Here is a 22,552-nt window from a genome sequence, read left to right on the forward strand (position 1 = left end):
CACCCTCCTAACTGTGAGGCGGACGTGCTACCCAGTATATATATATATATATATATATATATATATATATATATATATATATATATATAATATACTATATATATACTACATATATATCAAGGACCCATCCCCAGATCTAGAAACATCCTGGGCTGCCTTGGAGGTATTCCAGCTAAGTGATTGTGTGTATCAGCTGTACTTCTCAGATCATCTGTGATAAACCTGAACTCCACCAATGTCTTTCATCCTAATGGATTCCATCTGACCAATCAGAGCATGGACACATGGCTGCAGATAAGCCCGCCGGTGCTGGAGAAGTTCCGGCAAAATCCTTGCGATAGTCCCCCACCCCTCAACTCGTTTATCCCTCAATTGCTGCTATCAACAATCAGCCAGGGTTAATGTTGAGAGCCCGAGGCTGACTGATTGGAGCCGTGCAGACTGCACATTAGTCAGGGCAAGCCTAATGTTGGACTCCAGCTATCCAAGTCCATCTTCTGCCTGACCACCTGCACTTGAGTTCACCAAATCGTATACATTTAAAAAAAAACTGACAGCAGACTGTAACCATATCTCAAGCTCTCTTGTTCGTCCCAACAAGCCACAGACATATTTGTGGGTCTTGCATATTAGGTAAAACACAGAGTTGAGACATCTGCGGTGGTCTTCGGTAAGTAACTTTTTCTTTCTCGCTTTGCATTCTCTCCATTCAAAAGGAAAAAAAAATACTAATGGCATTGGGAGCAGGAGAATCATGCAACGGGGTAATTACACAGCAATTACCGCAACATTCTGCAGCTGAAGGGGCGGTCGAGATATGGTCTTGAGCCTAAAGAGCAGAGAAGTGACTCAACTTAGCTAAAAACACACAGACACACACGGTCAGGTGGAGCTTGGCTCACACAAGTGCATTCTGTCTTCATTCAAAAGCTTTACCTCCCTGCTCGTTGTGTTCGGCAGAACAAACTCCCACTGTGCCTCACTCTTATTGTGTCTCGTATGTAAAGGATGTCTGGAGATGAGGAGGAAGACATTTTTTATGTTCTGGTGCTTTGACCCAACACCAAATATTCATGATGACAATCGCAGCTTGACTTGTTTTGACAAAAAGCCATGACTTTACACCTAACTGTCATGCGGTCGCGTTTATTTTTCCAGTTTTTTGTCTCGTCGATTGTCGTAACTTTACTTCCGGTTTTATTTTGTCATCCCTTCCGTTTCAGTTCGTGTTTCCTTCCTCGGTGTTTGGTTGTCTTGTCTTCCCTGATCCCGATTGTGTGCACCTGCGTAATTGACACTAATTGTCATCACCTGTGTCCCCGCCCTTTTGTGTGTATTTAGTCCGTGTCTTCCCCTTGTCTTGTGCCAGTGTGTCTTGCCTCGTCCCGACCACCAGCGATTCCTTGATGTCCAAGTTCTCAGTAAGACCCCTCCTCTCTGTCTCGCCACCGAGCGACGCTTTTGTTTGTGCCTTGGTCCCCATCGCCTTTTTGTCTCGCCCCAGTGCGACGCCTTTGGTTGGTACTTTTTGCTACGTGTTTTCCCTCGTAAGAGGCGTTTTGATTTGTACTTTTAGCCTTTTGACTCGCCTCAGTGCGACACCTTTTGTTTGTACTTTTTGCCACGTGTTTTCCCTCGCAAGAGGCGATTTGATTTGTACTTTTGATCAGTGTGCTTGCTGGAATAAATCCCCGAAAGAAACGACTCTGCATCCGGGTCCTCCGTCTTGTCCCCTGCCTGACAGTACACACTGGCCAGTCATGGACTCGGCAGAGTCGGAGCACCTGTGCGCCGCAGTGCGTTCCCATGCCTCACAGCTCGCCCAGCACCAGAAGCAAGTGGGCGACTTGGGGAAAGAAATCCGAGGAATCGCTAAGTGTCAAGAAGAATTCAGAGGAGCGGTCGCCACCCAAGTAGCACAGCTGGGTCAGCAAATGCAGGACGTGCTCTCGCTCTTGAACGCGGGACCAGCAGCGACTTCCAGTACACCCGCTGCTTCCTCAGTCACTCCCCTTGCCATAGCTCCCATGACCGGCGGTGCCAGACTGGCTCCTCCAGAGCGCTACTCCGGTGAACCCGGCCTTAGCCGGGCATTTATTACAGAATGCGGGATGCATTTTGAGAGGGCCCCAGCAGATTTCCCCACCGAGCGCTCCAAGGTGGCCTACATGGTTTCATACCTGACGGGAAGGGCCCGCACGTGGGCCACCGCGGAATGGGCCAGGGATTCCGTCTCCTGTCACTCTCTCCCCGCTTTCATCAAGGCTCTGCGAACGGTGTTCGATCCAATCTCAGCTGACCGAGAAAAGACTCGCCAACTCTGTCAGATAGTCCAGGGACAAGACACCGTCGGGGACTACGCCATCCGGTTCCGCACGCTGGCCGCAGAGTGCGGTTGGAACGCGACGGCACTATATGACATCTTCCTCCGGGGCCTCTCTGGGTCCATACAGGATCAGCTAATCCCCTTAGACCTTCCCACCGACCTCGACGCCCTCATCGCTCTGGCTATCCGCACTGACAACCGGCTGCAAGAGTGGAGGAAGCACCGAAGCAGGAACACCCCCGCCTTCGTCCCAGTAGCCTTCGGCCCTGACGTTCACCACTCCAGGCTGGACGGGGATCGGCAGCGCCAGGAGCCAGAACCGATGCAGTTGGGCAGAGCTAAGTTGACCGAGGAGGAGAAGTTACGGCGACGCCGAGAGGGAAGATGCTACTACTGCGGTGAGCTCGGACATCACCTTCTCTCCTGTCCAGTGAGGAGGACCCTGAAGGTGAGCGCCTTCTCTGCGGCTCCGTCCCCCGAGCGAGTGCTTCCCAAGGGCAGGATTACACAGTTGGGAAGAGAAATAGAACTCGAAATACTAATAGACTCAGGAGCAGATGAAAGCCTGATAGACTGGGCATTTGCTCGCCGGTGGGGGGTAAAGACTGAGCTGATGAACACCCCCGTGAAAGCTAAGGCACTCAATGGACAGGCACTTTTTGAAATAACTCACATAACAGAACCAGTCTCGTTGTCGATAGGTCCCCACCAGGAGAATATAAGGCTACATGTCGTGACCTCTCCAATGAACCCTCTCATTCTCGGGTATCCATGGCTTCGACGCCACAACCCCGTCATAGACTGGGGATCAGGGGAAATAACGGGATGGGGGCCCGACTGTCATGATTCCTGTGTCAGGTCTAACCCGCGCGCTGTGCCTCCTGCTCTAGACGCGCAAACCCCCGGCTTAACCGGGGTCCCTGCGTGTTACCACCCATGGGCCGAGGTATTCAGCAAGGCCAAGGCTACCTCCCTACCTCCCCACCGTCCGTATGATTGCGCCATTGAACTCCTGCCGGGTTCGACTATACCTAAGGGGAGGCTTTATTCTCTTTCGGGACCTGAAAAGCAAGCCATGAACGAATATATAGACTCCTCCCTGCAAGCAGGACTGATTCGACCATCATCGTCGCCTGCGGGGGCGGGGTTCTTTTTCGTGGGCAAGAAGGACGGCACCCTACGTCCCTGTATTGATTATAGTCCTCTCAATCAGATCACAATCAAGAACCGGTATCCGCTCCCACTGATGTCGACCGTGTTCGACCAACTACAGCAAGCCCGGGTGTTTACAAAGTTAGATTTGCGCAACGCATACCATCTAGTGCGCATCCGGGAAGGGGACGAATGGAAGACAGGGTTCAACACCCATCGAGGACACTTCGAATACTTGGTCATGCCATTTGGTCTCACCAATGCTCCCGCTGTGTTTCAGGCCATGATCAATGATGTTTTGAGAGACTGTTTGGACCGTTTTGTATATGTATATCTGGACGATATTTTGATTTATTCCCCAGATATGAGAACCCATAGGATTCACGTCGAGACGGTGCTGCGACGTCTTCTTGCACACCAACTATACGTAAAGGCCGAGAAAAGTGAATTCCACAAGGACATCGTATCTTTTCTCGGCTTCATCGTGGCCCCGGGCAAGGTTGAGATGGACCCGGCGAAAGTCAGCGCGGTTAAGGAATGGCCTACCCCCGACTCACGCAGAAAGGTGCAGCAATTCCTGGGCTTTGCCAATTTTTATCGGCGGTTCATCAAGGGCTTCAGTGCCACGGCGGCTCCCTTGCACGCACTCACGTCTCCTAAGGTCCCCTTCCGCTGGTCAGCAGAGGCGGAGGCGGCCTTCCAGGAGCTAAAGAACCGTTTCAGCACCGCTCCCATCCTCACGCTTCCTGATCCGTCGCGACAGTTTGTGGTGGAGGTGGACGCCTCCAATCAAGGAGTAGGGGCCATCCTATCACAGAGAGCCAAGAGCGACAACAAGCTACACCCGTGCGCGTTCCTGTCTCGACGGCTGACGCCCGCCGAACAAAATTATGATGTGGGGGATCGCGAACTGTTGGCAGTTAAACTGGCATTGGAAGAATGGAGACATTGGCTGGAGGGTGCACAGCAGCCTTTTTTGGTTTGGACAGACCATAAAAATCTTGAATACATCAAGTCAGCGAAAAGATTGAATTCCCGCCAAGCCCGCTGGTCACTTTTTTTCAATCGCTTTAACTTTTCTCTATCTTACAGACCGGGATCCAAAAACACCAAGCCTGACGCCCTCTCCCGTGTTTACAACTCAGATCCAGAACTCAAGAAACCCGAATCCATCCTGCCTCCTCATTGCCTGGTGAGAGCAGTGACCTGGCCAATCGAAGGCCGGGTACAGCGGGCCAATGGAAACAAGCCACCCCCTAGTGGCTGCCCGGAAAACAGACTTTTTGTCCCAGATCAATTCCGATCCCAAGTCATCCATTGGGCTCACACCTCCAGACTCTCTTGTCATCCAGGCATGCGCAGAACCCTGTTTGTCATCCAGCAGCGATTCTGGTGGCCCTCCATGAGGGCTGACATCAAAGAATACGTGGCAGCCTGTCCCGTCTGCGCCCGGAACAAGAACTCCCACGGCGCCCGTATGGGGTTGCTGCATCCCCTACCCATTCCTTCGCGTCCATGGGCAGAGATATCCATGGATTTCGTCACCGGACTTCCGGTCTCGCATGGGCGGACCACCATACTCACAGTAGTAGACAGATTCTCAAAGATGGCTCACTTTATCGCCTTGCCCAAGCTCCCGTCCGCTAGACGAACAGCCATAGTAATGATGGACCACATATTCCGGGTTCATGGGTTCCCGAAAGACATTGTCTCCGATAGGGGGCCCCAATTCGTATCCAGGTTTTGGAGGGAGTTTTGCAGGCTCATAGGGGCAACCGTGAGTCTCACGTCAGGTTATCATCCGGAGGCGAACGGGCAGACGGAACGTGTCAACCAGCAGTTGGAGACAAGTCTCCGCTGCCTGGTCTCCCAGAACCCCTCCTCATGGAGCAAGAACCTCTCCTGGGTGGAGTATGCCCACAACTCCCTGCCCACCACGGCCACAGGTATGTCCCCATTCAAGTGTGTGTATGGCTACCAGCCCCCAGTCTTCCCTGACAGTGAGCCGGAGGTGACGGTGACTTCGGCCCACGCCTTGGTGCGCCGCTGTCATCGCGTCTGGGCGGCGGCTCGGGCCACGCTGGTCCGACAGGGGGACCGGGTCAAGCGGATGGCTGACCGGAGGAGACGTCCGGCGCCCGTGTACCAGCGAGGTCAACGTGTCTGGCTGTCCGCCAAGGATCTTCCCCACCGGGGGGACTCCAGGAAACTGGCGCCTCGCTTCGTGGGTCCGTTCCCCATCGCCAAGGTCGTGCACCCGGCCGCGGTGCGTCTCTGCTTGCCCAGGTCCCTTGCAGTCCACCCCACCTTTCACGTCGGGAAGGTCAAGCCGGTGGTGGACAGTCCATTGGTGCCGGATCCTGCGCCGCCTCCGCCTCCGCGGACTGTGGGAGGTGGGACGGTCTACACCGTAAAACAACTATTGGATGTGCGCAGAAGAGGCCGGGGCTGGCAGTACCTGGTGGACTGGGAGGGTTATGGGCCGGAGGAGCGGCAATGGGTGCCGCCTAGTTATATTTTGGACCCGGGACTGTTTGATGACTTTTATGCGGCTCACCCTGGGGCTCCTGGGCCGTCTGGGATCCGGCCCTAGGGGGGGGGTTCTGTCATGCGGTCGCGTTTATTTTTCCAGTTTTTTGTCTCGTCGATTGTCGTAACTTTACTTCCGGTTTTATTTTGTCATCCCTTCCGTTTCAGTTCGTGTTTCCTTCCTCGGTGTTTGGTTGTCTTGTCTTCCCTGATCCCGATTGTGTGCACCTGCGTAATTGACACTAATTGTCATCACCTGTGTCCCCGCCCTTTTGTGTGTATTTAGTCCGTGTCTTCCCCTTGTCTTGTGCCAGTGTGTCTTGCCTCGTCCCGACCACCAGCGATCCCTTGATGTCCGAGCTCTCTGTAAGAACCCTCCTTTTTGTCTCGCCACCGAGCGACGCTTTTGTTTGTGCCTTGGTCCCCATCACCTTTTTGTCTCGCCCCAGTGCGACGCCTTTGGTTGGTACTTTTTGCTACGTGTTTTCCCTCGTAAGAGGCGTTTTGATTTGTACTTTTAGCCTTTTGACTCGCCTCAGTGCGACACCTTTTGTTTGTACTTTTTGCCACGTGTTTTCCCTCGCAAGAGGCGATTTGATTTGTACTTTTGATCAGTGTGCTTGCTGGAATAAATCCCCGAAAGAAACGACTCTGCATCCGGGTCCTCCGTCTTGTCCCCTGCCTGACACTAACAGTCGGACTGGGCATAGTTGTTGTGTCCAAGGTGTAGTTTGCCTTTAGTCTAAAGCCAGCTCACATAGACCCCAGGTCCTCGTGGCCCTTGTAAATAGATTCTAGTTTGGTTACCGTACTTACACGCACATTCCAAGTTCCTCTAATTTCTCTCTTTTTTTTTTTTTTTAACTTGGCATTGTTGGCGGATTAAAAGCTGTCCACAAGGGGGCGTCAGTTTCCATAATATCACAGCTTTCATCCGCTCTATGAGTTCAAGTCCCAGACACAGATGGCTGCGAGATGTGATGGAGAGACAGGGGTTAAACGAAGGCCATACCGAGAAGGTGATTGTCTTTTATGAGTGAATTGTGTGTTCTTTTGAAAAGTCACAACTGAAAGCTTTCAAGCGTTTGTGATCATTGTGAGATTCAATAAGTTGCGATGGTCAGAGATGGGACGAGCGTGCCGGTGGACAGCTTATTTTGTTTACAACACACGTTCGAATGCATATGCTGACTTGCTCACAGTTTGTATCACTAAGTCGTCTGTGTGTGTGTTTGTCGAAATGTTTGCTTGCTTTTCTTTAATCACAGCATGTACATTATCCAGGGCTACTTGTCACTTTGTAGTCTCGAAAGTCAGCGTGACCCACATTCCTCCTGGGAAATACAAAATTTGGTGCTACATGATGTTTGTATGCGAAACTGTGTTTGTACGGTATGTTCATGTTGATGTTTCACTTTGAGTCTAGAACAACCCTCGTTATATGTTTATAAACCGTTACAAGTGGAGAAAAATGAAGACTTGGTTGACTTTTACTGAGAGAAACCAAATTGTGTTCAGCATTTTATTGGTCCACAAGACTTGAGAAATACCGTGCAAACAATTGTAATGCAATGGTGGTCACGCTCCATCCGGGCCTCCTCAGTGTTCTCCTGAAATGATTCTTCCGGAGGCCACTGAGTTCTTATTTTTTCTTTGGATGGAAGACAGATGGGTCAACTGAGTTTGTGGTTCTGCTTTGGAATATGTTGCGTTTAGGTCGCAGTGTTTTTGCCAGAAACACATTTTCAACCGCTTTTCACTCGTCACATCAAACTGAGCTGTAATAACATTATTAACAAACTGTAACCACAATGCGATAGCGAGCCAGTGATCAGATTAGCAGATTGTCATTATGTTAACCTTCATGTTGTATTTACAGTTTCTATTATTTGGGAAGGAAGGAATGTATTTTTTTTTTTTGTAACTCAGAATATTTGAATATTTTCTACCATTCTATTTACTCTTCTAAGTAGGCCTCCTGGTCAAAAGTCCAACCTACTGGCGGCATATGAATTCCACAAAATGTCCACTCCAACTTTCAATAGAATAGTTTCATGTGCCTCCATCACCTTGTCGATAAAGATACCACCATAAACATTTTGGAGTTGTTATCTATATGACATAGAGCTGTCTGAAAAGAACACGTTGACACATACAAGAAGTAGAAGTGCAATGTCTGGACTGCGTAGTCATGACAACCGCTCAGTGTAGGAGGTCTGCTGCATCACGAGGCATATATGGTGTCGTACCATGCGCAACAATTTGATGTTAAAAGTCTATGCATGTTTGTAGTTTGCGCTGAGAGAATGACTGCCATTCTCATCAGCAAAACCCAAGCTCCTAAAGGAAAGCTTTATTTTCCAGAGAGACAAAAAGCCAACTGCGTCTTTGACTAACTCAAAAAAAGCTTCTATCGTCAACAATTCCAAGCTCCTGACATTTGGGACAAAATGTCACATTCCCTTTATGATAGATGTGACTCCAATGACAAATTCCTTCAGTCTGAGACCTAAGCTTGGTTTTAAGATAGTTCCACAGTAGGCGGAATGTCGAGGCCGATATTTTATTGACTTGCATTTATTTTTTTTATTTTTTTATTATATATATATATATATATTTTTTTATGTTAAAAGGGCAAAGCAAAGATGCCTCATTTAGAGTGTAGTGATTTATCTAAGAACAGTGGCGGGGCTAGGATGTTTTTCTTGGGGGGAACATATATCTCGGGGCTTGACAAACAAACAAACAAACAAACAAACAAACAAACAAACAAACAAACAAACAAACAAACAAACAAACAAACCCTAAAAATTCAAAGAGAGGCTCCAACACGCCTGAGACTCACGTGAGAAGATGTATGAATGATTGAATGTATATGTTCCGTATGTTGGAAATTTAAAAAATAAATCCCAGAAAAATTGGAAAATGCACAAATACCCTAGCCTGGCACCGGGGGGGTGGGGAGACATATGTCAGGGGTGGCCACTGCCCTCTGCGGCCCCCTTCTAGCTGCGCCTGTGTCCAAGAGCAAGAGCAATATGCTCAATTTGGCCTGAAATAAGGCTTTTTAATATCGGTAGCAAAATGATGCACAAGTGTGCTTCTGGCAAACAGTATTTTGAAGGAAATTATATTGCAATGCTTCCACTGTATTCAAAAGCCTTTCTGGAATAGTATTTTCCATCTTGTGCTCTCTTTAGGACTCTTTTTTTTTCACTTGTGCATCTTTTAGATCATATGTGACATTGTAGAATGTATTGTACTTACACGGAACCAAAAAAGTGACCGTAACAAATGTGAGGTGCCTGTATTCTGTCAGTGGTAGAGTGTTAAATGTACTCATCATTGCCTGAAGGGTTTACTGTCGCTATTGCCAACGTACTGACCAATCAACAGACTTGAAGTGTAATAACTGCTATTAACAATCATGATTTACTGAAGGGAACAGACCTATTTTTTCCCCCATTGCCTCCTGCTACTTTCTCTCTTTTGCCAAACCCAAGATGGCTTGCTGGTTGCCCTCCAGAGAGTGGAGCACTCGAAAGTCTGGAGTCTAATTAGATTTATTTGTACAATAGCTGCGGAGATTTCAGCATTATCGATGTACCCATGACTGGAATGCGGCTTCCCATTTATTTATTTATTTTTGGCTTGAAATGCTTTTCTTGTCTAGTTTCTCATTATACTTTTATACATCCTTTATGAATAAAAGAAAAACAATAATCTGGAATATAAGAGGCAATTCCTGGATCCTTAAGGGCCTCCCTTGACTATCTCTGTCTCTCTTTTGCCAGCTTGAGAACCTGTTGGAGCAGTTAAAGGACAAAGACAAACAGTTGTCCGGGTTAAGGGATCGAGTCCAAGGCCTTCAAACCGATTCTAGCAACACGGACACGGCCCTTGCCACGCTGGAGGAGGCACTGTCTGAGAAGGTAAACGTGTAGAAATATTAATACAAAAAAATCAGATGACCCTTGATGCGAAATTGTGTACACACCATTTTATTTGAGTATCAACTAAAGAAACAGCAATATGTTCATGATAACACAACAACCAGCTTGTCAGATACTGTGTACCCACAAAATGAAACCATGAGACCACCAGTCGAGTTTTAACGCTCTGGAAAAATTTACTCATCGAGGTGCACAGATTTAGAAGGAAATTGGTAAGGCTTCATTAGTTACTTCTTTTGCTGTGACTCACTGTTGTTATTCATGGACACATGGCTGCTAATTTATAGACAGAAGACCAGAAGATGTGAGAAAACTGAAAACGGAAGCTTGGAGGGAGTTTAAGGGAGTATTGAATCATGGGGCATCGCTTTATAGAACCTTGGGGGAATCTATCTGTCTAGCCATCCATCCATTTTGAGAATCTTTTCCCTCATAAATTAATTTTTGGTAGTTGGAAGAACTTCTTTTCAGGAAAAAAAAAAAAAAAAGCTTTTTGCTTAATCTACTAACATCACGTCGCTCGATTTACATTTCTGTTTTATATCGTCGCGCACCAACATCAACATGAAAATCAATCGCTCATTTGATATGCTAAGAAATTTATTGATAAAAAATTAAAAGTCCCGAACCATATAAATCTTGTGCCGTTCCGTCCCGGTGAAAACAACTCAAATCTTGTCCTACTCTCATTCAGCTTGACTTCCACGCCTGCATATCTCACATTTTAGAGGTCAGCTACATTAAAAACAAAAACGAAGTTCATAAAACTAAGTGTTTCCACAACTGGGTAATTTCATTCCCATCTGCTAAAAATCTATATGCTATACCAACCCAATAAAGTCATTAAAGGTAAAGTTTGAGTCCCATCCCTTGGGAATCTCGTGGGATTCCTGAAAAATGTCAGCCTCTAGGACAGCATCTCAAATTGTGGGGGAAAAAAATGAAATCGACCATATTTGGTCCTTTGGTGATGATATCCTGTTTTCACGTTGCTTCGTCCAAATCTGGCTCAGCCTATTTCTTTCTATAGAATTCAGCTGTGCTGAGAAGAGCATTGGCAAGCATTTTCTACTTTGCGGTCAACAATGGGTGCGTAATGTGTTTACAAGAGTGTTGCTAATCACAAACCTGCTTGCCACAGTACATACCATGGATCAAATTAACACGCTGAGCTTTGGTGCCCAGACCAAGCCTGAAGCTCTTGAGACTGTCCCACTAACTGTTTCTATGTCACGTTGCACTTGCACGTTTACGCTCATTGTGCCATTCCTTTCTTTTGTTTTTCTTCCTCCCATCTCATCCTGGCCCATTAGCCATTTCCTTCTCTCTTCTCTCTCTCTATCGCTCTTCCAAAAACAGCTCTGTGCCAGGTGGAGTTAGATGGTATATTTGTCCAATTCACCCAGGGGGCTTAAAGCTGCCAATCACGCAGCAATGCCACATCGTAAAAGGCCCAATTTTGAGCGGTGCCGTGTGCCTAAATAAACACCTGAATAAACAGCTTGATAATCACTTCAGTCCACACGCCCACTCGACACACCTTACGCGCTCTCCCACCCATGCTGCGGACGTGGTTTTGGGCCAGCGCTCAAAGCCGTACCGCTGCGATTAGAGAACAGGGGTGAATTATGTTATAAACATTCCAACTTGGTTTATCAGGAGTCAGCGTGGAGTTGTAAGGAAGTGATCTCCAGTACTGTATTATCCATTTTCAATAAATCTGTCTCGATACTCCGTCTTGCTCTGATCTCTCGCTGTCAAAGCGATTATTTACGGCGATTTTATTTAAGACTTGTATTTATGAGCTTGGCTGGCCTTTTTTTTTAAAACATGCTATTGGGCCCATTCGGTAAGAGGCTATCATTCACGAATGCTAGCAGAGAGCCCGACTAGTCACCCAGGACTGACAACCGTTTGCATTTTGGACGTGAAATGGTTTATGGCTTTAATGGGAATAAGCACGTGAGTAGATCATATCCTTTAAGGTCTTTACCAGAGTCAATCTCATGCTGCTCAATTTTCCTGACTTCTCAGGAGCGAGTCATTGAGAGCCTGCGGGAACAGAAGGAGCGGGCGGACAGGGTTCAACTGGAGGAGTTGGAGCGACTGAGGAAGGACAACCAGGAATTGAAGGACAAGCTCTTAGTGCTCCAACCTCAGAAACTGTCACCCGGCCAGCCCTCGATCCCGAGCCCAAACCAAGGCCGGAGGCCCGACGGAGAGGTCTGTATGGGGTGAGCGTGGAGAGGACGGGGCTTCACAAAGTGGAAATGTGAGCACGTGTGTGTTTAACAAATTTATATGCTCAACAGCACCCGAGAGGAGCAATTGAAACAAATGATGTTGGGGGAGATAACATCATAAAGTGTCCATGTCAGTGCTGTGTAATTTTGGTTGTTGTTGTATTCATTTTTTTTTTTTACTATGATTTGAAACCCAAATAATCCAAAACCAATATAACAAATGGGCAAAAACGGCGTGCTTGTTGATTCAAGCGCAGTGAAGACTGTGAGTGGAATGTATGTACGGTCCAATCTACAGTCTACCACAAGTTTCAAAACACAATCACTAAGAACCGTTTCAAATACATTCAACCAATCAAAAATAAATAAATGTCGAATCGTAGACTATATCAAGGGTTTCCAGAGCTATTTATTTGCATGTGTGTATCTATATTGGCACTCTCAAACAACATTTGGATGGGTAAATGATTCGTAAAATTAGCTGGAAAATAAATCAAGTCTAAATGATACATCAATTTTATTTTTAAAAACGTTACAATCAATTATCAATTTTCATGTCTGATTTCATGGACCACCTGCAATACCGCCACGGACCACTGGATAGCCGCGGACCACTCGTTGACAATTCAGTGATCCCACGCTGTAACATCTCCGGGTCCCGTTAAAGAATAAAAGAAGGATGCCTCGTTTGGATGTGTTGATCGTCTTGTACTTTCTTGCCACCTCCGCACTTGCAACACCGTTCTCTGTTGTACACCAACCCCTCGCCACCGGTGGCGCTACACATACATGGCACAGTATATTCACAGCTGCTGTGAACATTACACTCGCTACTTTGCGTTTCGTTTATCGCGGCTTCACTACATCGCGGATTCTTTTCAAATTAAAAATATTTTTTAAAGTCAAAATAAGACTTCTAAATTGAGGAAACGTGTCTAACCTTTAGGACAATGTAGTATTGCTCCAAATGTTCGTTTACATTCCTTTAGAAGTCCGTTTTCGTGTGTTAGCACGATCGCGAATTAGCATCTTTTCGCTAACTCGTTACCCTCCCCAGTACTTCTTGTTGGTGATCGTAATTCGCGGATTTCACTTATCGCGGGTGGTTTTTGGAACCAATTATCCACGATAAACGAGGGATTACTGTACTTGGACTATATCAAACACATGCGTTTACCTTGTGTTTTTAATCTAGTTTGTAAATTGAAATGGAAAGGTAGTTAACTCATTCACTGTCAATCCAGTTAAAAAAGACCTTTGACGTGTATATGCGTCAATGGCAGTGAAGTGGCTGTAATCAGCGGATTTGCCTCTTTAAGTGGCCGACAATATTCGGGTTAGCATGAGGCTAAGCCTAAAACAATACCGTATTTCTCCAGTGTTCTACGTAGACTCGTTAGCTTGGCTTATTAACTTCCAACCATGCTCAGATATGCAGCGTCTCTTGTGTTGAATGTCTGACAACTATCTGAACATAACTTAGGTCAGCTTGTCACCAAATATGTGTTTTCACAACTTTACGGAAACTGGTAAACCAAAATATTGCCTTTTTTTTTTTTTTTTTTTTTGCCCACATCCAAAATGCATCTTTAATTCCTTATCCCGGATAGTATCCACAATAATCTTAGTCATCAGCATAGAAGGATTGTCCTGCACTAGATATATCTTAAGAGAGGATTAGGCTGTAGATATTAAAACGATGTGATTAATGGAGGAATAAAAATCCTTCCATCCCTTATTGGGTGCCAAGCAATCGTATTTTTCCCTCCCATTTCCCTCACACACACCAGCACATAGGCTGTCACATGGCCAGAATTTATGAGCGACTTTTCTTTTATAGTCATAAAAAAGCATACACACACACATTTCATTCTCGTTAAACGATATCTCGCCGAGTGTCGGGCCTCAAAAAGGGGACGGCAGCTCGATAACTCTTTGGAGGCAGCAGATTTACGCTCTGACAGAAGTGTTGCCATAATTGGATTATTTATTGTCGTCAGCAGCCGGAATGTAAACTTGCAAATTCTTCAAAAGGACTTACAATGTCGCTGGATGCGCAAATGTGTGTGTTCCTCGACGAGCGAGCAATACTTTCCCCTTCCTGGGTTTCGCGTTAGAGGCAATTTTCAAATCAGAATGAGTTAGATGAGATCGAAGCTCAACGAACTTCAAAATTGTCAGGCAGTGTGAGCAATCCCGTCATTATTTGTATGATTTATAAAGTGCTAACTTCCTTGTATGGGTTGAACAAAATAGCGTTTTCTTGCATTGATGTGGTTTGTGTGGTGATGTCTATAAGAAAGAAAAAAAAAGTCGAGTAAATGCTGTAGTTGTGTGAGGAAAATCTCTTAAAGCTGTTGCAGTTGACGGTCACAGTCAATTGGTATGGCGACACATTCCCTGCAGATGTTTGCGATCTGACTCAGTCAAGCTGCTAGCGGAGCCTTTTCATCTCAAAGTTGTTTAAAGCACCACATCCGCTTCCCATGATGTTGGATTTGCTCATCCCCAGGCCTGGGGAGGTAAACGATACTTTTAAAGAGACAAGTATTGCTTCAGGCTGAAAACCGGAAAACAACGATTTTGCTGTTTCAGAATTCGTTTTGTTTCAATGACTGTATTTGCATTGTCGCTATATATAAAATGCAACAATCACAAATGATGGCTTTGTTATATTGTCATTTGTCCCTTATTTACTTTACTCGAAGAAAGAGCAAATGATCATCTCCTCTTCATCTCGCCCTCTAGATGGCAGCTCTAATAGACGCAGTTCCAGCTGTAAGTTCCATGGTAGGTTCCATGTTATTATGTCCCTCTTGTGTTCCCAAACCTTCTCATGCTGTTGAATGAGAAGGTGCGTTTGACTATTACTGAATGTAGCTCTTCTTCGACTGAGATTTTTTGTGGGGCTTCTTGTTAAAGTAGCTTTGTCACGCTAAGTCAGTAATTTGCAATCATTTTTCATAATATCCCAAATGTTTTGTCTCTCTATTTATACGTCATAGCTCCTTGTCAGCAGCTACTATTACCAATAGTAGTATACGGCATGATATCTGTACAAATGTTATATTTTCTTTCGTCATGTATTGGCCTGCCAGGAGACTACCTTATAATATGGAATATTTAGAACTTTTGTTTTAATACAGATGTTCATTAATTTGCATTCTCCTTATTTGAATAAATCAATTAATCAATAAATAAATAAATATCAATGGCCGTCCATTTTTTCCATTTTTTCAAAATAATAAACAAATAAATATCAATGCCCATTTTAGTATATTTTTTTTCAAAATCCAATTGCTAGACTCTCTATGCACCTGACACATGAACTTGCCTCCTCCCAAGGCCCCAAACCCAGAGGACACATTGCGCAAATGCCCGGACATCACGGATCGTCTAAGGCTTCTTGAGCAGGAAGTGGCTCGCTACAGGGAGGAATCTGGAAATTCGCAAGCAGAGGTTGCCAGGTTGATGGCGGCGCTGAAGGACGCTGAGGTGGACAGATCTGGCCGAGAGAAGAAAATAAATGATCTTGAGAGGTGAGCGCTTAAAAAAAAAAAAAACATACAGAAGACACCTTTTTGGGTGTCCAAAGTCAAAGTCAGCTTTATTGTCAATTTCTCCACATGCCAAAGACACACAAAGAAACCGAAATTTCGTTCCCCCCTATCCCACGGTGACAAGACATGCCTCACAACAGACAAACAAGTAAACAAGTATAACAAAAGCATGCTGAATAAATAATGAATAAATAACACAACAATAAATAAATAAATAAGAGGAGCAGAAGAAAAAGGAGCAAGTGCGCGTACAGCAGACATTCCCGAAAATAGCGCAACAGTGCCGCACGCTACGCAGAAGGGGGTAGCGAGTTCAGGGCCCTAACAGCCTGGAGAAAGAAGCTGTTGGCGAGTCTGGTGGTGCGGGAGCGCAGGCTCCTGTACCTCTTCCCAGAGGGCAGAAGGTCAAACAAAGAGTGAGCCAGGTGACTCACATCTCTGGCAATCGAGGTTGCCTTGCGGGCGAGATGGGAGGTGTAAATGTCTTTCAGGGAGGGGAGCGAAGCACCAATAATCTTACCAGCCGTATTCACTATGCGCTGCAGGGCCTTCAAGTTCTGTTCAGTGCAGTTACCACCCCAGACAGCGATGCAACTGGTGAGGACGCTCTCAATGGTGCCACGGTAGAATGTAGACAGGACTGCCTGAGGAGCACATGCACGCCTGAGCTTCCGCAGGAAGTACAGGCGGCGCTGAGCTTTCTTTGCCAGTGACGAGGTGTTTGCGGACCAGGAGAGGTCCTCACTGATGTGCACCCCCAGGAACTTGGTGCAGCTCACCCTCTCCACCACAGCACCGTCGATGATCAGCGGCAGGTGTGTTGTGTGACCCTTCCGGAAGTCAACAATGATTTCCTTGGTCTTATTGACGTTCAGCAGGAGGTTGTTGTCCCTGCACCACGTGGTCAGAAGGTCAACTTCCGACCTGTACCGAGTCTCGTCGCCCTTCGTGATGAGACCCACCAGAGTCGTGTCGTCAGCAAACTTCACTATGCGGTTGTCGCTGTAGGTCGCAGTGCAGTCATGCGTCAGCAGGGTGAAGAGCAATGGACTGAGCACGCAGCCCTGGGGGGCCCCCGTGCTCAGCGTGATGCTGGCGGAGATTTTGTCGCCAACACGCACCACCTGAGGCCTCTGACAGAGGAAGTCCAGTAGCCAGTTGCAGAGGGAGGTACTGAGGCCCAGCTCGTCGAGTTTGCAGATGAGTCGCTGCGGCACAATGGTGTTGAAGGCAGAGCTGAAGTCCACAAACAGCAACCTCACATATGAGTCCTTTCTCTCCAGGTGGGTGAGGGCCGAGTGGAGGGCAGAGCAGATGGCATCCTCAGAGGACCGCTTGGCACGGTACGCAAACTGGAAAGGGTCAATGGTGGGGGGGAGAACGGACTTGATGTGCTCCATGACCAGCCGCTCAAAGCACTTCATGATGATGGGCGTCAGTGCCACAGGGCGGTAGTCATTGAAGCAGGACGGTGCAGGTTTCTTCGGCACAGGAACGATGGTGGCAGCCTTGAAACACGAGGGGACGATGGCCTGCTGCAGGGAAACGTTAAAGATGTCCGTGAAGACACCCGACAGCTCCCCAGCGCAGTCCTTCAGCGCTCGACCCGGGATGTTGTCAGGGCCCGCCGCCTTACGGGTGTCAATAGCGGCAAGTGCCCTCCTCACACCGTCGGCAGAGAGGCGCAGGGGCTGCTCGTGTGGGGGGGGGGGGGGGAGTGGTCTTCAGCGGGCAAGTGCTGTTCTGGGCGTCAAAGCGAGCAAAGAAGCGGTTCAGATCGTTCAGCAGACGGACGTCGCCCTCACAGCTCCTCGGCGCGGGCTTGTGGTCCGTGATGGTCTGAATGCCCCACCAAAGGCTACGTGCTGTCCTTGAAGTGGGTGGAGACCTTGCACGAGAACGCCTTCTTCGCTTCTTTGATGCCTCGGGACAGGTCGGCCCTCGCTGTCCTCAAGCCAGCCAGCCTCATCCCCCGCTCTGAAAGCCTTGTCCCTGGCCCTCAACAGTCTGAGGACAGCCCCGTCAGCCATTTTCGAGTTCCTTTATCTGAAAAGGAGCAATCTGAAGGCCATAATCTCCATTCCTCTTGAAAAAATGCTTCCATCAAGTTTACATGAATATGTCACAAATTTAGGACAAATTAAACGAAGTTGTATAAATTATCCCGGTACTCAAGGTGCCCTCGATTGGAATCAGTGTGCTACGGGATGTTTCTGTGCACACATGGGTGGCCAAATGTTTCTGTGCGAATGTTTGCAAATGACAAAACAAGTTGTTTTCACTTTTGTGGAGAGCTAAGGAGAACCAGATGATGCAACACTTTCACAACAAACCCGCAAAAGAAAGCTGACAACGGAAAGTACCGCTTTAGATCTTAACCATGACATCATCTTAGCACTGATAATCTTTGTTTATATTTGTTATTGCTAATTTCTTGTTTCATGGGAACAATTTATTAGCACGGTTTAAGTTAGTGTCAAATGGGAACAGTCAGACGTATCGCATGTTGATTTACTTTTGTAGTTTGGAGCATTTCTTTGGTGATATGGAGACATAACTTGAGAAAATAAATCAGACTCCCAGTTTGAGTATAACCCAGTTAGTGACCTGCTAAGCACTCCGGTATGTAAGGAAGAGTTTCAGTCAAAGGGAGGTTTGCATTATGCATATATGCAGTATTTGCCTCATTCTGAGTTTGACGTGTATTTTGGAGGCAGATGGGCTGCTGTAATCCGATTTATTCGTAAAACCCACACCCAAAACACATTTGCATAGATCTATATAAACTAGAGCCAAATTTGCTGGGTTTGCAAATTTTGAACTCGTCAAGGAAAACACACCTAGTCATCATAGTATTCATTCAAGTTTTCATCGTTTCATGTTGGAAAGCATAAAGCGAAATAGCATAAAATAACATTTGCCAAGTCATTTTTGTCTTTTCCCAGTTTCACTCATCGTACTGTACACGAACGGGCAACTCGTCACGTGGTATTTTTACAACGATAAGAAGCATAAGCACCACAAAGAATCTATAAATAATAAACAGCCTTGTCGTGTTTGGATCTTTCAGCGCTGCATCAAGACAAATGCCCCAGATAAAACTTCAATGTTGACCCAAGTGCCGCACTCTAAACTTTCTGAGTTCCTGCTTCCTCCCCCCTGCATTTCTTTTTTCTTTTTTTTTTAGGTTCCACCAAAAGAAAAATGTACATCATTTAGATTGTATCTGCCTCTTTTTCCACAAACGCCACATCGACACAGTCGCAACCGTGATGTTTGCCGACTTGCTTAAAATCCTTTCACAGCGATATTTGCACATATTTTCTGCACGTTTACACAATATAATCAGTCCTTGCGCATTCCAAACGTCTTACAACTAAGTGGGCCACAAACCTTTTGGAACTTGGAGTCTTCAAATTATATCTGAGTCATTTATATTAGTATATTTTATATAATACAATAGTTAATGATTGAGGATTATTTTGGTGGGTTACTTTGTTTTTGTCAACCCAAGAAGCAGTTCAGACCAATAAAACACATTTCAATAAAGACTTTGGGATAAGATTGATGGGAAAATATGCTCTAAAAAAAAAAAAAAAAAGATAAAAACACAGCTGCTCTCGGAACCAGCAATAAATCGGATCTGCTTGTGTTGGAACAATGTTGTGGCGAGTGGTCCAGGTGGAAGAAGCACAAGGACATGTGAAAAATGACTTACAAATCTATCAGGTTTCACGCGCCGTGCTTTTCTTCTCTCTCTCTTTCCCTCCAACAACTGTCTGTCTTCAAAATCTTGCCGCACTAAAATATTATCGTCCCTTCCGATAGCCATTAAAATTTTAATGTAGGCACATGAAGCCCTGATACACTTACTCACACTTTTATACCTCATCAACCTTGCCCGGATGGCTTTGATGGCACTGTATTAGCTATCAAAAGACACCAGCATGTCTGCGGGTTTGCACACCTGCGTCGGTAACAGCGTGAGAGCTGATATGCCCTCATGGCCAGCGACTTCTCAGTGGACACGCCTCCGAGCTTATGCAAACATACACGGATACGTTGCGGTGGAAACAAATTCCTTCTCTTGATGGAGGATGTGCGTATACTTCGTGACAATTAAAGGAGATACTAGAATGAGTGTTATTTTTGTGGATAGTAGGAGGAAATGCAAGACTCAAAATGAACTTTTTAATAAAAAGATTAGGTTCAATTCAAGATGTTAATTTTCATATGCACAGTAAAAACACAGCAGTACTACTGAGCAATGACATTTATACTTTTCTAGTTTCCCCCTCTACCTGTTTGCAGATTAAAAAAAAAAAAAAAACTCCCCAATAATTTTATTTTTTGTTTGGTCTTAATGTATAGGTTTTTCATTTTCTTTTTTTAATAATTATTTTTCACTTTTTTTTTCTTTTCAATGCATTTAAACGTGCTTCCATTACATGCAGATTTTTGCTACTCACGGGATGGTCCTGTTCCAAAAACTGACTTTTAGTGTATATGAGCTTAGGAGTAATACTACTTTAGTTTATGCAAATAAAAAAGAAAAAGTTGTATTGTGCAAAGATGGAAACAGGTGAGTATTCAAGTATTGCACAGTTGTAGACGCATAACAAAAGGAAATATTGCAACATGTGCTTGACCAAGTGTGATGTCATTAGAGTAGTAGTCTGACAGAGACAGACTTATTCATCTAATGATCTTCTCTGTGTCTACATTATGTAAACAAAAGTATTGGGACACCTGACAATGATATGAACTAAGAATGGAAAACAATCTGGAGGTCACTGTTATAATTGCTTCCACTCTTCTTTGAGATGTCAGAGTGCATCTGTGGGAATTTTTTTATCTAGAATATCAGCTCTGAGATCAGAGACACCGTCACTCTTGTGGTTTATCCCAAAGGTGTTCAGGTCAGCGCTCTCAAGTTTCTGTACATCAAAATCATTCAACAATAGTTAGGTGTGAATTAATGATAGCACTGCCCTGGAAAAGAAAAGATGAAAACTCAATATCTAGAATGTATCTTGCCCCTGGTTGATGAACTAAACTGCTTTTAGTCCATATTCAGTGAATGTGTGTGTGTTTGTGCCAGCTGAGTGTGTGTTACATGTTTTCATCATCTTTTTTTAAGCTTATTAAAATGAATCACTCGCCGACATCACTCACATGTTGGACACACACAAGCAACATTTTGGGTGAAATGACGGCAAATATTTGCTCACATGTGGGGGCAGCTTGTAGCGCTGACCCAAAACCAACACGCCAGCATGGATGTGGAATAATAATGTGGCACATTTTAGCAGCTGCTTGCTCACAGCTTGTTTACAGTGCCGGAGAGTTCTCTTACGCTAATTTGTCACTGTCAGCTTTCTTGCCTTTCCACCTTTTACTTCCCAAAAATATAAGTACCAAACATATGGTTTGTTTTGTTTTTTTGTTTTTTTTTATTAGACTTTTGCTACCTATATGTTGGAATGGGATGTTCGATATGTGTTAAAAGTTGAAATAAATCATTAATTGAGTGGTAAATGAAAAAAAAAGTTTCATCATCTTCTGTGTACTTTGTGTCCATGTGCTTTGCAGTTGACAGACTTACACGCATGCCTCAACTCCATCACTCAGCTTGCCTGCCATGAGTCACACATTTGCAGTGGTTGTTTATTTTTGCCTCGTGTGACCCTGTCATAAAACGTTTGCTTCAATGATCATGGTAGGAATTATATTAGCGACTCTCAATTTTTATAATTCTTTTTTTTTTTTTCTCAAGGCAAATCAAGTCCCCTCTTATTCAAAAACAGACAGTGCCTGGCGAAGTAAGGAGGGATGCACAGCCTGATGGACATCCACACTCTTTGTCGCAGGTTTGGAAATATCAAAATAATTGCATGTGTTGGAGATACTTTGGCCTGTCATATGTTTTCATCACGCCTACTTTTTTTGTACATGTGTCAGAACACTCTACTATTTTGCATTTCTTTTCCTTGTGCTCTATCGAAACCCCAATGTTGCTTCCCCATTTCACTGCTACTGCTCTACATTTATCTCCACATTCATGTGGAACACAACATGCCCAAGGATAAACACAAAGAAACTGGGCCGCGCCTCCACCTTCCCGCTTTCCCATCCATGCAGGAGAGTTTATGTGGGATAAAGCGATACCGTCTCTCTGCTTCATCATCTTTATCGCACCACTCTGCACTCAGTCAACACCAAGGGGGCACACTTCCAAAGTGGTCACGTCAGGCTCCCAAAGTGGCCTTGTATTACTTTTTTACTGTAAAAGACGGCGTGATCTTTCTCAACTTTCTTCTTTTCATAGTCTATGCACCTGTCACATTCCCAATAATCACTTCCCACATACTTAAAGCAACACGCCACTGAATGTGTATAGTATATACGTACATTTGTGAAAAATTTGTGTATATGTAATATGTGTGATTGTCTGCTTTCTGGGGCAGTGTACACAGCTGCTGGAAGTTTGCATTTTCTCACTCCCTGTCGGTTTATTGTAATGATTATAATACCTCTATCCCACCAGAAAGGATCAGACTCTATAATGACCTTTCCTTTGGGACCTGGGTGATGACTGGTGCTGTAGAGTTAATTATCCATCCATTTCTTCTCCCCCCCTCCCCCCAACACCAATATAGCAGTACTTGTCAGTGTACCCTTGAATGACAGCGGTATTCTCTCATAGCTAATAAAAGTCCCACAGCACAGAGAGGATGGACAGATATTCGCTCTGAGGTGGGAGTTTTGGATATGCGCACACACATTTGA

General features: G+C 45.4%; 1 protein-coding gene across 5 annotated transcripts in view; it reads left to right on the top strand.

Annotated features, from left to right (window-relative positions):
• Nucleotides 1–22,552, top strand: part of LOC125988874 (ELKS/RAB6-interacting/CAST family member 2) — a 135,833-nt gene that overhangs the window by 31,568 nt on the left and 81,713 nt on the right. For 4 of the 5 annotated variants that reach the window (XR_011086506.1, XR_011086508.1, XR_011086507.1 and 1 more), the window contains 5 exons: nt 9,802–9,939; nt 11,995–12,183; nt 14,952–14,993; nt 15,549–15,742; nt 21,540–21,633. Coding sequence is in view for 1 of the 5 variants with exons in the window: in XM_049754587.2 (XP_049610544.1) it covers nt 9,802–9,939; nt 11,995–12,183; nt 14,952–14,993; nt 15,549–15,742; nt 21,540–21,633 (657 nt within the window). In the remaining 4 variants the exon portion in view is untranslated. Of the gene's footprint in view, nt 1–203; nt 6,374–6,896; nt 7,027–9,801; nt 9,940–11,994; nt 12,184–14,951; nt 14,994–15,548; nt 15,743–21,539; nt 21,634–22,552 lie in introns of those variants that run through there. The other variant, XR_011086505.1, reaches the window with a different exon arrangement.

Source organism: Syngnathus scovelli, chromosome 2 (genome assembly GCF_024217435.2).
Source record: "Syngnathus scovelli strain Florida chromosome 2, RoL_Ssco_1.2, whole genome shotgun sequence".
Classification (NCBI taxonomy): domain Eukaryota; kingdom Metazoa; phylum Chordata; class Actinopteri; order Syngnathiformes; family Syngnathidae; genus Syngnathus; species Syngnathus scovelli.